Source organism: Camponotus floridanus, unplaced genomic scaffold (assembly GCF_003227725.1).
Source record: "Camponotus floridanus strain SB8 unplaced genomic scaffold, Cflo_v7.5 scaffold8, whole genome shotgun sequence".
In the NCBI taxonomy this organism is placed as follows: Eukaryota; Metazoa; Arthropoda; class Insecta; order Hymenoptera; family Formicidae; genus Camponotus; species Camponotus floridanus.
Window position 1 is genome coordinate 1,121,518 of NW_020229849.1, and position 18,466 is coordinate 1,139,983.

Sequence of the window (18,466 nt, forward strand, 5' to 3'; positions counted from 1 at the left end):
TTTATATAAAAAAGATTCGACACTAATATATTGTATACTTTTTCTAAATTTTTACCAAATTTATGAAACATATTTTCTCGAAATTTGCAGAGTAAAAAAAAATTTATGTCAAATTTTGTATTACATATTTTATAAAGAAAATTTTGTTTTATTTTTTTAATTTCATACTATTCATATATTATATGTGCATACACACCAGAATGTTGACATTTTAGAAACAATTTTAATCAAATCAATACAATCGATATAAATTTCAATTTCAATAAAATCAATGCAAATTGAAATCTAAACGGATGAAAGACAATTATAAATACCGATTAAATTTCACAAAAGTTTATGAAAATTGGTATTAGCTTACGACGCAAAGAATCGAGCCGCTTGGGAAACGGCACATGTCAATCACGTGAATGCATTTTACTGCTCGTAAAGCGCCATTCAGGTTGTGACCCCTAATGGAGAGAAGGTTAGGTACTTGCTCACTTCCTTCGTTTAAGGAAATTGCTTATTCCCGTGCACGTATGTACATATATGTACTGAAATAAGTGTATGTGAAGTGTACATGTTTTTGTGTATTTCTATTACGTAGAGAAAGGAACCCACGCTAAAATAGGCCGCTTTAAGAAAAAATTGTTTGAAGTTTGCCGACAGAATTGCAGTCCGCGAACGATCTCTTAATAACAACTTCAAGTACTTTAAAAATCAATGCAATCTACGGTTAATATATTTATCAGTGCAATCTACGGTTAATATATTTATATATTTATTAATATTCTTAATATAATAGTCATTTTAGAAACAAAGAATACTATAAGAATACTACTATTTGTTATTGATATATACAGGGTGTCTCAAAAGTCCCGGACCGGACGAATATTTCATAAACTATGCACTTTAGAAAGAAATGTTTCAGATAAAAGTTGTATGGCTTGAAGGGGGTCATCAGATAGGTGGCAATGATTTGACTTTGGAGAGTCATTTGAAGGTGACGTAAAGGTCATCTTCAATTTCTTAAATGGAACCCCCTATTTTTTATTACATATTCGTGTAGCTTATCTCGAGAGCTTTCCAAAACATAATAAAGTATTTCTTCATTGAGTACTTTTCAAGTTATGAGGCTTGAAATCATTTCTTAATTTTATATAAACTGTAAAATATCTAGAAAAATATTCAGTTTTTGATTATCTTACCTTAATACTTTTATGTACAAAATAATGAGAGGAATCAATTGGTGTAAAGAAAGCACATAGTTGTTTCGAAGAAAAAATATGTAATTTGCAATTAACAATTACATATTTTTTCTTAATTTTTTTCCTCATTATTTTGTACATAAAAATATTAAGGTATTTTTTTCCTCATTATTTTGTACATAAAAATATTAAGGTAAGATGATCAAAAAGTGAATATTTTACAAGATATTTTACGGTTTATGTAAAATTAAGAAATGATTTCAAGTCTCATAATTCGGAAAGTACTTAATGAAAACTAATTTAATTATAGTGTTTTGGAAAGCTCTCGACGTGAGCTATCAGAATATTTAATAAAAAATAGGGAGTTCCATTTAAGAAATTGACGATGATCTTCACGTGACTTTCAAATGACTCTCCCATGTCAAATCATTGCCACTGTCTGATGGCCCCCTTCAAGCCATAATTGCCAACTTTTGTCTGAAATATTTCTTTCTAAAGTGCATAGTTTATGAAATATTCGACTTGTCCGGGACTTTTGGGACACCCTGTATATATTTGTTCAAAAAGCGTAAACGGAAAAAAACTTGTTAAAGAATTTTTTGACGTATGAGAAAAATTAGAAATTATAATGAGTAGTATACTAAGTAAGTGCAAACGTATAATAATGACAATGAATGACAAATTGTCTCTTGAAAACTTACGTTGTCGCTTTGTCGAAACAATTTACGCAGAGATCGCATAATTGAGTTTACGTAGAACTTTATTGGGAAAAAAATTTCCACCGTAGAGGGGCGCTCGCATAACAAATATGGCTGTCGCAAAGGGCGATTTGACATTTAAGAATACTGTTTTAAAAATTGTTAAGAAAACGCAAATGTTGTCACTCCGTTTAGATACTTTGTATAGCTATATCAATGCTACACCCTCTTCAAGAAATATGATTGAAGGCCAGAATGTAATAAATTCTGGCTTAATTATCATGTGCAGCTTAATTATCATGTGCGTAAAAAGTCGTGAAAAAATTTATTTATTTTCCTTGTGTCTTCATTTTTTTGTTTATTCTAATACTTCTCAATGTATTATTCACTTTTATTTCATAGAAACACACTGATTGTCGTATCTAAACAATATTAAATCGTTTATATCTAAACAATATTAAATCGCCAAATTTGTTTGCGTTTCGTCCACTAGTGTCGCATGGTAAATTTATATTCCCAATATAGGAAATCTCGAGAAGAGGTCTTTATTATTCGCCTCGTTTACATACGTAGTGAGATAAAGATGAATTGATCACATTTATTCGCGAATCATCGCGAAAGAATATCCTGGAAATATCGCAGAATAAAAAGGACAAAATGAATGGGACAAATGTGGTAAACAATTGGATCGTATGAATAAAGATGGAAGAAGGCAGAAACGATTGTAAAATCACTAAGTAACAGCATAACGCGATTGGAGCGTTAAATAAAAATTTAATAGAGCAAGAAGTAAAAGTGTGTTGATATTAATAAACGTCCCGAGAGAGCATCTTGACAGCTCGTTTTTGCCCGATATATCCAGGATCCATGTAAAATCGAGAAAGGAAGAAAGAGAAAGAAAAGAGAGAGCACTTTGCATTTTCTATGACATATATCGCACCTCTCCGGAACAAGTTATTATTATGTTAAAAAGACATCAAAGAAAGTATACTTCCTTATTTTGTATCAAAATTTTGTGATCAAAATGCTATAGAAAATTGTGTGATCAAAATACTATAAGTAAAATTACACAAATTTTTATTATTAGATATTTTTTAAAAATTATTTCTGGACATATTACTTTCATTACTCATATTTTTGGAAAAACTCTTATGAAATAAAATTTTTTAAAGAGAGAATCTCAAGCACATTTTGTTCATTTATTTTGGCGATCGTGAGACAAAAAAGACGTAATTTCAATGACGATTGTAAAATAATATCTCGGTTATTGATGACATAATGTCAGAATTGGAGAGAGTTGTTATTATTTTTGACAATAAAATCTCTGCTGTAAACTAGTGGAGTTATTACACAATTTCGTACGTAAATATCACGCCACCCACGACGATACGCATATACAAATAAAGATCCACTATCGAAAACAATTTAGATGTCGGCAATGAGATGAAAAGAAGTTTTGTTGGGGTTATCAGACCTCCCATGAGTTGCTGAATGTTTTGAAACTTATCTGTCCTCGATACTCACAAGGCAGGGATCACTATTGACATTATACAATCTCGAAATCGCGTGCTCCGTTTCAATCACATAACGAGATAGAGATGATTAAAAGAAAAATGTTATTAAAATTAAATCGGGTTATTAAAGCTTCTGCGAATTTCGTTCTCTTAATTACATATTTATATTTTTTTTTTTACTTATTTAACCGCGCAATTTTATTTTATGTTGTCGCTATAATAAAAAAAAAAAAACTTTTTTAGTACGTATTTTGCTTTATTAATTATGTATATTTTTGCTTTATTATTTATGTATATTTTTTATATACTTTTTGCTTTATTTTTATATATTTTTTTTCTTATAAAGCATATATTAATATATATTACTATATTTATACATATATCAATGAAGTAGGATACAATATTGTAAATGGCGATGACCGTCGTGGTATTCACTGTGTTGAAATGCGAACTTGACCTTGCACCTATCTAACGCCTCCGTCTCATTAAGTTGGATCAAACTGATAACTTGACGTACTCGGACAAAGCGATTCTTGGGAGATACATTAAGCTTGATTCATACTGTTGTCTCATGCTCTAAGCACGCTCGCCTCCGCGTATTTGCTAATGCAAAGTTTCTCGAATCAATGTTGTACTGGAATAGTCATCGAAAAAAAATCTCTAATACAACTTCCCAATAAACAAATACCATTTATTGATTATAATAAATTATAAAGAAATTTGAGAAAGAGATTTCGCAAATCATTGACACTTTCTGATTCAGAGAGGATAATAGTTCAGAGAGATAATAATTCACAATAAAAATTAATTTTTCGAAAACTAATTAAAAATTAATTAAAAACTAATTAAAAATTTTAAAAAACTAATTTCTCTCGATAATAATTGAGTTCGATTATAGTTTAATATATTTTATAAAAAAATTTGAACTTTGTTAAAATATATTTTCATTTTCACATTCGAGAAAATTCTTCCGATAAAAGCGAGAGTAGAAAAGTATTGTTTCGCAATCTTATATTAATACATCGCGTTTATAATATCACAAAATAATTATCATTCGTTCTTGATGCTTGCATAACGATGTTTGTGAGATCATTCAAAATTACAATCGACATCCAACAGAAACGTGAATTATTATCGACAAATACGGTCCGTTGAAAGCTTTTGATATCACGTGTTATAATGTAGGCGACAATCGTCCATGAACTAATAATAATAAGCCGGACTCACGTCAAATGTCGCGCTAACAATGCAAAGGTACATCCGCGATGATTCGAATAATTCATATTTCATATCTCACCGGCTAGTTGTTTATAAATAATAGCCATCACATATACAATTTCATAAGCACGTAAAACGTAAACGTAAAAAAATCGACCAATCACGGTCGAGTATTGGCCCCTCCAAGGGTCCAATACTCGACCGTGATTGGTCGATTTTCTTACGCTTACATTTTACATGCTTATAAAATTTTACGTGTGATGGCTATAAGCCAATCACATGCATGCAATGTTTAATATAGGTAAACAATGGAAAACCGCCATATTTTTTATCTTTATTTTTTTCGATAGATACGACTGTTGCGCATATTCGCCGCTCATCTTCGAGCATGAGACGAGTAAATAATATTACGATATCTTTGCCCGTTCTTATTTTAACGCCTTAATATTTTTTTAACGCGGTCAAAAACTCGGAATTGCGGTCTATCGTCGGATCGCTCGGGTATCGGTCGTCGTCGTCGCGAAAAAAAAAAAGATTCTGTCTAGACGCTGCACTTTGGATTATTACAGCACGTGAACGACGAGCTTGTATTGCTGTGGGATAAATTTATACCGCATCTCTCCGCGAAGTCTTTCATCAGTCACATGATCGATAACGTACGAATCGTTGACACTTAAATACGCGCACTTCCGTTTCCAGAGAGAGAGAGTAATAATTTATTTCGTAATAAAAATTAATTTTTATTATTAATTTTTATTATATATTTAGCGTTACAAGAAAAAATTTGAAGTGATATAAAAAAATAAGAATCCAATTTTACGCGCTGTCATCTTGGTTTTGAGTAAAATAAAATTATCATTAATTAATTAATCATATAATGAGATAAATAGCTGATAATTTAATGTGAGTCCCTAATTTTTAAAAGAGTTTTTTTTAAGCATAAAACGAAAACAGCTAGAATTTTGCAACGATATCATCGAAAACCGAATGCCAATATCGCGATAAAGATAAATCGCACGAAACACTTCTGAGATGCATATAGAATGATGCAGATCTGATTTATTGGCATTATCATTGGCGTCAAAATAGAAATAGAAAGAGGTTATCGCGTATATATACAAGATCTTTGACATACTCGATAACTTTCTGCAGAAAATTTCATGTGCGATTCAAGAATATCTGTTTATTCAATTCCGTTTTTGTAAATTTCTTATTCTCTTTCTCTTTTTTCTCTTACGGATGTTCAAATACATTTATTTCGCTTGAAATGCAAAAAAAAACGAAGAAACGTGCAGAACTCATTAGGCAGCTCGTAAAGCATCACATTAAAACGAGAGAGCTAACCTCGTGAACGGATTTCACGTGTATTGCCAAACTGGCGTTTGCATGAGAGAATCACGTGTGCGACGAAAACCATTCAGAATACACATGTATACGTAATTTAATCTCCCTTGAACTTGAACTTGTTCGCTTTTTATCAGGATGTTCTTTTCAGCAACTCTTTTTCTTTTTCATTAATCAGTAATTAAATGTAGCGAGAGATTGTGCTACGGCGATAAAAGCCGACACCATTAAGTAATAAAAGAATGCATTATGCAAAGAGACAAAACATACGTTACAAAAGAATGAATTTTATAACTAAAAAATCGATATAAATTAATTTTATGATTTTACGATTTTTCTTTTTCTCTCTTTTCGCATCAAAAAATTATATCAAGACGGACCGTTGGAAAAACTCATTCTTCGAGAGAAAAATTTCAATTTTTGAAAAATCAGAAATTGATGTAAAAGTTTTATTTCAAAAGATGTGCAATAAAAAATATTAGTGATTACTTTTTGTAAAAGCTTGAATTATTCTTCGAATTTAAACAATTGAAAAGCTTTTTGATCGCCATCTAACGAGTGATTATATGTAACCAAAGTGCAGTTGATATGTTAGAGAACTGTTACACGTCACGCAAATCATAAATAAAAAATTAATTTATTAATTTTAACAATTAATTTTTATCTTTTCGAAATTAAAATATTAAATCAAATATATATATAATATATAAAATATAATATTATATATATTTAATAAAAAATTTATTAATCAATAATTTTAAAATATTGTTTCTTAACAAAAACATATCAAATAAAATATATAAAAAATTATTAATTATATTATATAATGTTAATTACATTAATATGTTACTTTCTTGTACAATAACCTCGTCAATTTTGAGAAATTGTAAGAGCAAAAAACGCGATGAGAATTTACAGGAAATCAAATAATACCCTACGAAAGGAAGCGTCTGCGGTACCCTTCCTTTTCCTCTCTATCATAACAACGGTACTCTTTATCTGTACGATTAGTGAGAGACGTATATTTAACACCACCGGCGTCAGTCCCGCCACACGTCGAGTTCCCGGGAAGAAAGGCGATAGCCGCCGTGGATCCAATTTTGTCTGTAGATCGAGTTTCGTGCCCTTCGCGCGCGCGCGCGCGCGCGCATGTCTGTGTACATGCATGTTAGTATAATATAATAATAGAGTCGTGGGGTGAGACGCACAAAGATAAGGAACGTCGCGTCGTGTCTCGTACCAGTTCTTCCGAGAAATTCTTCCTGATTCATCCTCGCGAGAATGTCGCGGATTAAGAGTAGCGAGAATATGCGAAAAATAGACGGATTGAATGGAATCAACAATGGAAATTGATTCCACGAAATTGAATTTCGAGAGAAATGTAAATCTTCGTTTAAAAATACTACAGTCGAAGTTTGAGTTCTTTCCTTTTTCACGTTGAATCTTTCATAATTAATAATAATATAAATATTTTTTTTTATAATAATATAATAATATAAATATTTTTAATATTTATATTAGAATATAAATATTTTTAATATCATAGTATAATAATAATATAAATATTTTTATATAAATTGTTTTTGGATAAAATATTTTAAAAATTCGATAATTTACTTTTTTTCTTCTTTAACCCAAATTAACAAAAATCTTCATAATTTCATAAATATAAGTACTTAATTTCACAGAGATAGTTTTCTATATCGTTTTAATTTATTTACTACTAAAAATTATTATTTAATTTATTTATACATTCTGCAGCGATAACTGAATCAGATAAAAAAATCAGACATATCAGATAATAATAAAATCGAGATACTTATATATCGATGAATTTTTTCTTCATCAAAGTTCATGTATCTTTGTCTAAATAATCAAGGGACATTCTAAAATCTCTAAAAGATATTTTAAAAATATATTTTATTTATTTAAATCTTATTCTATATATTTTCAGATTTTTAAGAACCGCTCTTCGAGGATATTTCTTTGAAAAAAAAATTTGCATCTAGACATCATATCGAAACACAAAAGAAACATCTGTAAGGAAGACTTATGTAAAAATGTCGCTTCGTAAATGTAGCACTTCCATCGTCGTCATATCGTTAATTTATTCATCGCAGTCGAATGAAAATCGAAGGATGAAAGTACGAACGATTTGCATAAGCAAGTGCTGAACGATCTTTTCTTTATTCATCAGAAATGCCGAAGACCCGTGCGAACGTGCGCGAATTTTGCGACGTACATATTAAAATTTACACGCGTCGCAATGTCAAATTATGATATCGCAAGCATCGGTCACGCGTTGACCGAAATGGCATGTGTGGTGCATGGTCGCATAAATATACATATGTGTGTCTCTGTGTGTGTGTGTGTGTTTGTGTACTGCATTAATACACGTTAATGTAAACATTTCTTATCTTCGGGACTACACCGCAAAAAAATAGATGGATAGCATTGTAAAAATTTTTATTACCCTCAAAATTGAATTCTCATTTCTTTTGGATTGTATTTATATTTAGATTCCTTGCAATTCTCTATTTTGATACACAATAATGACATTTTATATAATTTATGCACGATTAGATAAGTAATCTTTGCAATTTCTTCTAGAACAAAATACAAGAATATAACTTACATTAGAATATACAGGGTGAGTCATTTTAAGTGACGGACTAAAATTTCTCGAAAACTATAGGAGATACAGAAAAATGTTTCAAACAAAAATTGTAGGGTGTGAAGGGGGACATAAGATGGTAGCATTGGTTTGACCTTGGAAAGTCATTTGAAGGTCACATAAAAGTCACCTTCAATTTCTTAAATTGAACCCACTATTTTTCATTACATATTCTTGTAGCTTATCTCGAGAGCTTTCCAAAACACTACAGACAAATGTTTTTTCATTAAATACTTTTTGAGTTATAAGGCTTCAAAGTTTGCAGTACTTCGATATAAAATGCAAAATATCTCGTAAAATATTTAGTTTTCGGTAGTCTTACCTTAATACTTTTATGCACAGGATAATGAGACAAAACTATTGGTGCAAAGAAAATGCATGATTGTTTATAACAAAAAGTGCATTGCAAATTACACATTTTTTATCATAAACAATCATACGTTTTCTTTGCACCAATAGTTTTGTCTCATTATCCTGTGCATAAAAGTATTAAGGTAAGACTACCGAAAACTAAATATTTTACGAGATATTTTGCATTTTATATCGAAGTACTGCAAACTTTGAAGCCTTATAACTCAAAAAGTATTTAATGAAAAAACATTTGTCTGTAGTGTTTTGGAAAGCTCTCGAGATAAGCTACAAGAATATGTAATGAAAAATAGTGGGTTCAATTTAAGAAATTGAAGGTGACTTTTATGTGACCTTCAAATGACTTTCCAAGGTCAAACCAATGCTACCATCTTATGTCCCCCTTCACACCCTACAATTTTTGTTTGAAACATTTTTCTGTATCTCCTATAGTTTTCGAGAAATTTTAGTCCGTCACTTAAAATGACTCACCCTGTATATAATAGATAAAAAAAAAAGAAAATATATATATAGAAAATATTTACGCATCTAAAGACGTAGAAAATATTTACGCGTCTAAAGACGTCATCTTGCTACCTGGGTAATTCCTTTCAATTTAAAAAATATATACAGAGTGTCCCAAAAGTCCCGAACCGGGACTTTTGGGACACTCTGTATATATTTTTCATAAACGAATATTTCATAAACTATGCACTTTAGAAAGAAATGTTTCAAACAAAAGTTGTATGGCTTGAAGGAGGCCACCAGATAGTGGCAATGATTTGACATGGGAGAGTCATTTAAAAGTCACGTGAAGATCACCATCAATTTCTTAAATGGAACCCCCTATTTTTTATTACATATTCGTGTAGCTTGTCTGGAGAGCTTTCCAAAACACTATAATAAAGTATTTCTTCATTGAGTACTTTTCGAGTTATGAGGCTTGAAATCATTTTTTAATTTTGCATAAACCATAAAATATCTAGTAAAATATTCATTTTTCGATTATCTTACCTTAATACTTTTATATACAAAATAATGAGAGGAATCAATTGGTGTAAAGAAAACACATAGTTGTTTTAAAAAAAAATATGTAATTGTTAATTGCAAATTACATATTTTTTTCTTAAAAACAACTATGTTTTTTCTTTACACCAATTGATTCCTCTCATTAATTTGTACATAAAAGTATTAAGGTAAGATAATCGAAAAATGAATATTTTACAAGATTTTTTACGGTTTATGTAAAATTAAAAAATGATTTCAAGCCTCATAACTCGAAAAGTACTTAATGAAGAAATATTTTATTATAGTGTTTTGGAAATCTCTCGACGTAAGCTACCAGAATATTTAATAAAAAGTAGGGGGTTCCATTTAAGAAATTGACGGTGATCTTCACATGACTTTCAAATGATTCTTCCATGTCAAATCATTGCCACTATCTCCCACTAGGCTCCCTTCAAGCCATACAACTTTTGTCTGAAACATTTCTTTCTAAAGTGCATAGTTTATGAAATATTCGACCGGTTCGGGACTTTTGGGACACTGTATACTTATATTAGAAAATTAAAAAAAACACTAACACTCAATAATTTGATTTTTTGCTAAAGAAGTATGTAATTATTCAATTATGGCAAATAAAATAAAAGAATAGAAAAGCTTGAGAATTTGAAAATCATTTTTAATTTAGAAAATTAGACGTTCAAGTTTAAAATAAATTGTTATATAAAAAAAAACTTTTTATCATTTATCTAATTTATCATAAAAACATTTTCACCACTGCGTATGTATGAAATAAATAAAAAAAAACTATCATGATGAAAGCAAAATTATATAGGAGGACCCTTTATATAATATAATACATATGTTATACATATGATATGTATAATATAATACATATTCCAATATGAAATAACGGTACTTTGGTTCGATATCCCGTAAGTACGGCACATCAATGCTTTCGGTTTAACCTTCAAACAGAGATGTCTAAAAATACAACATAAAATCGTATATTACAATTTGTATAAAAAATATGTATTATTTTCTTTAATTCTGTCATCAATTAATCTAATAAATAAAAGATAGAAATATTAATAATATTTCAATTGAAAATTATTTAAATTTTATCATTAAATTATTATTTTATTATTAAATTATCTTATTCTCTTCTACTTATCAAGAAATAGAGAAGAGAAAAAGTGATGATTTTGAATTTTTGCTTTAATACTTGAAAAAAATAATAATATGCTCACACACGCAATTTCAAGTGTCCCGTTTGATTGCGATAATTCCTTCCATTGCAAATTCTAGTGATTCGAGCAAATTTTGAAATTTCAAAATAGATAAACCAAAGCATCGTTGGCGATTAAAAAAAAGTCAAAATGTATCTACCTTTAACGTCGAATTTTTCTACGAAATACCGCGAATCATGAAGAATATTTCGTTTCACGGGAGGCGAAGGCGCAAAGTCTGGATCATCCGCGTCGAAGGACACATTTTCTTCGAATTCCGTCAGTGTTGTCGTCTCTGTCATGCTTCAATATTATGACAAAGAACACGCGTAAACAACCAGTCTGAAAGAACAAAACAAATCGCCTCGTTAAGATATCATCCATTATCACGTCGTAAAAAGCACGGACCATTACGTTACGAAACTTTATTGCAAGATTATTTATTCTAGTTATAAAACGATATGATAAATGTGTTTGTCATTTTAAAATTTATTACGTGATATTACATCTCGTGAGATTTATTCTCTCGAGTATTCAAGAAAGATGCGTTCGGACCTCGCGCCATATTGTTCGATCTCGATGGTCCTTTCGCTGCAAATTCAAGTCATTGGGCAAGTTTCAGGCTAAAATCGACGATACTATACTAAAGTCGCCTGATTATATGACGCGATCATGCCAAGAAACATCACGCGATATAATCTATTACCTGTATCAACGATAATCACGCCGACTTTCCCAGCTTATCGGTATCGTCACCGTCGCGACATTCGATATCGCGACTTTACGGAAGATTTTGAGAGCCACTACGTTGCTCCGACAATTTTTTTCCCCGATGATCCGCCCGCGACGCGAGGCGACAGCCGACTGACACCTGACGCGTGTTATCGCGCGGGAAAATCGCCGCTCGCAGATGATGCGTGGCTAACGTCAAGCTGCTTCTTCTCAGACGCGAGCCTCGATCCTGGAAGACCTATTGTTTTCATGAAAAATTAAAACTTACAAATCATTTAAAATTCATATTTCGGAAAATATAACGCTAGAAATGATATTGCCTGACGTTGGCCACGCAGATGCGTGGCTAACATCAAGCTGCTTCCTCTCGGACGCGAGCCTCGATCCTGGAAGACCTATTGTTTTCATGAAAAATTAAAACTTACAAATCATTTAAAATTCATATTTTGGAAAATATAACGCTAGAAATGATATTGTCTGACGTTGGCCACGCAGATGTGTGGCTAATGTCAAGCTGCTTCCTCTCGGACGCGAGCCTCGATTCTGGAAGACCTATTGTTTTCATGAAAAATTAAAACTTACAAATCATTTAAAATTCATATTTCAGAAAATATAACGCTAGAAATGATATTGCCTGACATTGGCCACGCAGATGACGCGTGGCTAACGTCAAGCTGCTTCCTCTCAGACACGAGCCTCGATCGTGGAAGACCTATTGTTTTCATGAAAAATTAAAACTTACAAATCATTTAAAATTCATATTTCGGAAAATATAATGCTAGAAATGAATTGCCTTTTTCGATTTACTTTTAAGAATAAAAATTTGCAGACTCTTAAAAATGGTTGGGACATGAAATTATACATTTATTATTATATACATTTATTATTATATATATTTCATAGAAAATAAACCTTCCTCGATTTATTACTTTTATAGAATGAGTTGTGCATATATATGTAAATTCATGAATTTCATGTTTCTGTATATTATTGTATATGTACATATTTATCGCAGGAAATGATATTGCCTTTTTCGATTCGATCGCCTTTTAACAATAAAAACTTTCAGAATCTTTTTTAAAAATGGTTGACATGAAATTAAACATTTATTCCTATATATTGCTATTTATTGCTATATTTCGTAGAAAAATAACACATCTTCGATTTATTACTTCTATGGAATGAGTTGTGCATGTATACAAATTTATATTTATTCTGAGGAGTAAATGGAATGCATACATAACAAATTTCACATATGTAGTAATAATTCCTTTTTCTTATTGAATAATTGTTAAAAGTTATATATAAAAGAAACAAAAGAACTATTTGATAAGTCTTATCATATATCTCTTATTCTGTATATGTATGGCACATTATATATACGACAAAATCTGTATGATAAAGATAAATGCTTAAGCACAGTATGAACTTAGCATTTTACATATTATTTTATTATATAAATCATATTTATAAAATATTTTATAAATATGACATATATTATAAGTATATAAACTATATATTTATCTCATATATTGGAGAAAAATATTTGGAAATAAATCTGTCAAACATTATTTTAAAATAAAAAACAGTTATAATTTCAAAGACTACAGATCCAGCTGTAAGAAAACATTATATAAAAATAGTTTGCGAATTGCGTTACTATCACATATCGGGTGAGTTTATTCGTTTCTCGTATGCATTCCAGAGCTGTCTTTTGTATTCTAAAGCAGCCTTTAAACAATTGGAGGCTTCGGTGATACCTCTACCGACAACAGCCAAATCGGCACCCGCATTGATAACCGTTTCCGGATTGTTATATTGTTGATCTAATCCGTCATCGCTCTTTGATAACTGGACGCCAGGCGTCAATTGAAGCAATCCGGATTGTGCAGAGAGATTAGATTGACACACAAGGCCGACTACTAGGTTAGAAGCTTCCTCTGCCATCGATACTGCGCTTTTCAAGTAATCACCGGTAGTCAAGGTACCTTTGGATGACATTTCGGCGATAAGGAAAATACCACGAGGTTCCGTGATGTTCTTCATACCTTTCTTTAGCGCATCAATGACGGACGCGCCGGATATCGGATGCACTGTGATCAAATCGGCCCATTCGGCGATTTTATATAAGCCATATCTGTATTGCAACGACACCGTGTTGCCAATATCGCCAAACTTGCGATCCTCCATCAGTAGAAACTTGTGCCGTTTTGCTAGATCTTTTAGTTGAAGAATAAAACCCTCATTAAAGTCCTCTATGATATCCACATGAGTCTTCAATACAGCAATGTGAGGTCCAGCTGTATTTGCTAACTCTAAAATCGCGTCTGTTTTTTTCAAATCGGCCGCTAGACAGAGATTGGTTTGCTTAGACTCCATTAGTTCTAGCAGCTTTGAGGCCAACGGATTTTTCGCTAATTTTGCACGTTTACAATATGGCAGCTTCAATCTGTCATTTGGTATAGTGCCTATAAGCAGAAACGACAAATATTAATGATAAATTATAAAAGTGTCCCAAAAGTTCCGGACCGGTCGAATATTTCATAAACTATGCACTTTAGAAACAAATGTTTCAGACAAAAGTTGTATGGCTTGAAGGGGACCATCAGATAGTGGCAATGATTTGACATGGGAGAGTCATTTGAAAGTCACGTGAAGATCACCGTCAATTTTTTAAATGGAACCATCTATTTTTTATTAAATATTCTGGTAGCTCACGTCGAGAGCTTTTCAAAACATTACAATTAAGTTAGTTTTCATTAAGTACTTTCCGAGTTATGAGGCTTGAAATCATTTCTTAATTTTACATAAACCATAAAATATCTAGTAAAATATTCATTTTTCGATTATCTTACCTTAATAATTTTATGTACAAAATAATGAGAGGAATCAATTGTTTCACCAATTGTAAAGAAAACACATAGATGTAAAGAAAACACATAGTTGTTTTAAAAAAAAATATGTAATTGTTAATTACAAATTACATATTTTTTTCTTAAAAAGAATTATGTTTTTTCTTTACACCAATTGATTCCTCTCATTATTTTGTACATAAAATTATTAAGGTAAGATAATCGAAAAATGAATATTTTACAAGATATTTTACGGTTTATGTAAAATTAAGAAATGATTTCAAGCCTCATAACTCGGAAAGTAAATAAGTTAATGAAAACTAACTTAATTATAGTGTTTTGGAAAGCTCTCGACATGAGCTACCAGAATATTTAATAAAAAATAGATGGTTCCATTTAAGAAATTGACGGTGATCTTCACGTGATTTTCAAATGACTCTTCCATGTCAAATCATTGCCACTATCTGATGGTCCCCTTCAAGCCATACAACTTTTGTCTGAAACATTTCTTTCTAAAGTGCATAGTTTATGAAATATTCGACCGGTCCGGGACTTTTGGGACACTCTGTATAAGTCATATGTAGTAAATCAATGCCAAAATTTACCTTGAATGGAAATGGTCGGTGCCTGATTCATTGCCAGATAATCGTCAACCTCCTTGACAACTTTTGATGTAATCTTTCCAGCCTCAAGGAGATATTGCATGAGTTGTGTGACTACATATAAACTTTTGACTTTGATTCCATGATTCTCGAGATTCTTTCTACCACCTTGTTCCCTATCAATTATCACGTATGCTTCTGTTACATTCAAATGTTCCTTCTTCAAGGCATCAATTGTTTCCAGAATACTGCTGCCGCTAGTGATGACATCCTCAATGATTACACAGTTATCACCGGACGAAAACACACCCTCAATCAGCTTCTTCGTACCATAGGATTTTGTCTCTTTTCTCTTCATTAACATCGGAATCTGGTTATCTACTGAAATTAAAGTAGCTAATGGCAGTGCCGTATATGGGACTCCGCAAATTTGGGACACTTTTGTAACGTCATCTGCAAGAGTCCACAGAGCTTTCGCCAAAGCAGACTGAGATAAAAAAGTAAATTAATATATAGCATATATATCCTGTAATATATCTTGCATGAATTTATTATGATTCCCTCTTATATTACATCATTAATATATACCATTAATTTTGGATACGAAATTATCACTCGCAGGTCGAAATATATTGGCGTTCTTAAGCCAATTTTTGTTTTAAAGTCCCCGAATTTCAGGGCCTGGACATCATATAACTCTACGGCCAACTTTTTCAACAACTCCTCCATTTTACTGTGAAAATAAAAGAGATGTATTAGAGAAAAAAAAATTACAATACATAAGATTAAACACCTGACGAAACAACCACATATTACATATTATTATATTATTTTGACTGAAAATAATTTTCAGTCAAAATCGATTGTATTTTTATTCATAAATATTTTCAAGTTGATGTGATTAGAATTTTAGCACTTCTAGCACTTTTGGTCATTTTATTGCAATAGTATTATAAACAAAGCAAATAAATATTTATGAAATTGTATTTATGTAACAAATATTTATGAAATATTTGAAAGAATATTTGTGATTTTATAAAAAAAAATATGGAAAAAAAGATAAATATTCTAAAAATCTAACCTTAATTTTGTAAGTACTGAAACACGTGGTCGTTTGATAAATTCAAGCAGTAATATCACGATCACGAGATCACGAGATCAGGGACCTGAGGGTGGATTTTTACTTGACGCTCGATACTCATTTTTAGCGTCAAAAGACATCATGTGATCAAAAAATGACGAATTGGTATCTTTATTTTTAGTCACGTGATGTTTTTTGACGCTAAAAAATGAGCGTCGAGCGTCAAGTGAAAATCCACCCTTAAGGTGCCTTTACATGGGAGCGTTTTAGCGTCGAGCGTTAAAGCGTCAAAAAGTGTGACATGCGCAGTGTGCCTAGTGATTTGTTGAAACGCTGGAGCAGTCAGTAAATCATCTAAATTGCGGAATATTATCAAATATTATCATTATTATCAATATTATCAATATTATCATTATTATCATTATTATCAAATATTATCAAATATTATCAATAAAATGTCAGTTAATTATCGTTATCATCAATGGTTATTAGAATGCAGCAGCATTATTAATCATGAATATAAGAAACAAAAAAAAGTTACGTGCACACTCCACACGTTATATCCTATACAAAGAATACATTGTAATAAATAATATTCATGTTGTATTTAGAAAACATATATTTATGCCAATTATTCCTTCTGTTTGGTTATGTTGTAATACGCTACTAATCGCGCAATTCTATAATATATATTGTATAATGATATCTATTATATCTATTATATCCATTATATTTATTATATATTATATATATTAATACATTTTCTATTAAGAATATACAATCTACTTACCTCTACCGTATTTATTAAAATTTTGTTACTAGACATTGTTTTAGCGGTTTTAGCGTCAAGATGCTGGAATCTGCCTGTTCAGAATTATGCGCAAGGGTGCTGCGCACGTGTTTTTGACGCTCGACGCTTGACGCTAAACGCTTCCATCTAAAGACGCCTTTAAGCGACCTTTTCATTGATGCTAAAAAGTAGCATTGGTTGAACAAAGAAGTAAATAGTTGCTTCTTTGTTCAATCAATGGTTGACGCTACTTTTTAGCGTCAATGAAATTGCACCTTTATTCTTGAAATCGTGCGAAAAATTATCGTATGCGAAAGTAATGTTGTGCGATCTTTGATTGGTGTATACTCTTAGATCTAAAAATATATTTATTCACACGACAAGTGCATAACACAAAATATGTTTGTACTACACTAATAAAAATTGCTGATTAGCAATCAGCTGATCGTTACGTTAAAGAGATGAATTCGAACATTTTGTTATAGGATAGCACAATATTGAATTGACCAATCGGGAAAGAAAATAAAGGGAGAAAAATATTTCTTTTTTTTGATTGGTCAATTAAACGTTACTTCACAAGTAGGATTTCGGAACTCACCCATACTGCTCATACTACTACGCATGCGCTCAAATGTCATGAATTGAGTTCAAGTTCAAAATTGCTGACGCTTCAAAGATGATTTGAAATTTTCGTCGACTTGAGTGGTCGGTCAAGTTTCACTGCTTATAAAGCAGTATGTATTCTAAGTAATGCGAATCATAAGAATAAAGTATTGCTAAATCTGAAATAATACGTGATTGATAATACGTCAGAGATTCTTGCGACAAAGATACTTGTAAACCCCCAAAGAACACATTGTAGTCAAAATGACGTCATAATTACATCACAATAGAAGAAATCAAAATGATGATTTTTGGTTACAAAATTTGACGATTTGTTGACGATTATTAATATACGCTATAAATGGATTATTTCTCATTTATCTCCACCTAATTTCAAATAATCTGTTTAATATCTTGAATTCCAACAAGGAATCCAGATTATTAAATAAATTATTTTTAATTTGGTTTATTAGAAATTAAACTGATAAATAGTGATGCCAGGAACAGGAAGAGAATATTACCCATATGTACACAAGTAGAGAGCTGTTAGTTAGGTAGTTCTCTTTCTGGCATTATTGCTCACAAAAGGAAA

At 31.1% G+C, this 18,466-nt stretch overlaps 2 protein-coding genes across 2 annotated transcripts in view; both read right to left on the bottom strand.

The window, feature by feature from the left end:
- Positions 1–12,090, bottom strand: part of LOC105254009 (protein pinocchio) — a 57,231-nt gene extending 45,141 nt beyond the window's left edge. The window contains exons 1-2 of the mRNA XM_011262434.3: positions 11,921–12,090; positions 11,375–11,556 (exon numbers count right to left, since the gene is read on the bottom strand). Coding sequence (XP_011260736.1) covers positions 11,375–11,516 — 142 coding nt within the window. The 5' untranslated portion in view covers positions 11,517–11,556; positions 11,921–12,090. The remainder of the gene's footprint in view (positions 1–11,374; positions 11,557–11,920) is intronic.
- A 1,403-nt stretch (positions 12,091–13,493) lies between these two features.
- Positions 13,494–17,428, bottom strand: LOC105254008 (uridine 5'-monophosphate synthase). The gene is made up of 5 exons (XM_025414298.1): positions 17,272–17,428; positions 16,482–16,835; positions 15,989–16,133; positions 15,404–15,887; positions 13,494–14,414 (listed from the first exon to the last, which is right to left on the bottom strand). The coding sequence occupies exons 3-5, from the start codon at positions 16,127–16,129 to the stop codon at positions 13,609–13,611; spliced, it is 1,431 nt and encodes a 476-aa protein (XP_025270083.1). The 5' UTR covers positions 16,130–16,133; positions 16,482–16,835; positions 17,272–17,428; the 3' UTR covers positions 13,494–13,608.
- Between the last annotated feature and the right edge of the window lie 1,038 nt (positions 17,429–18,466).

What these genes read in the sequence shown, in the direction of transcription:
- LOC105254008 (XM_025414298.1), bottom strand. Translation starts at nt 16,129, where the DNA reads ATGGAGGAGTTGTTGAAAAAGTTGGCCGTAGAGTTATATGATGTCCAG. An exon ending in TTTCGTATCCAAAATTAATG is followed by an intron (nt 15,888 to 15,988) that starts GTATATATTAAT and finishes TTTTTATCTCAG; the next exon opens with TCTGCTTTGGCGAAAGCTCT. An exon ending in ACCGACCATTTCCATTCAAG is followed by an intron (nt 14,415 to 15,403) that starts GTAAATTTTGGC and finishes TTCTGCTTATAG; the next exon opens with GCACTATACCAAATGACAGA.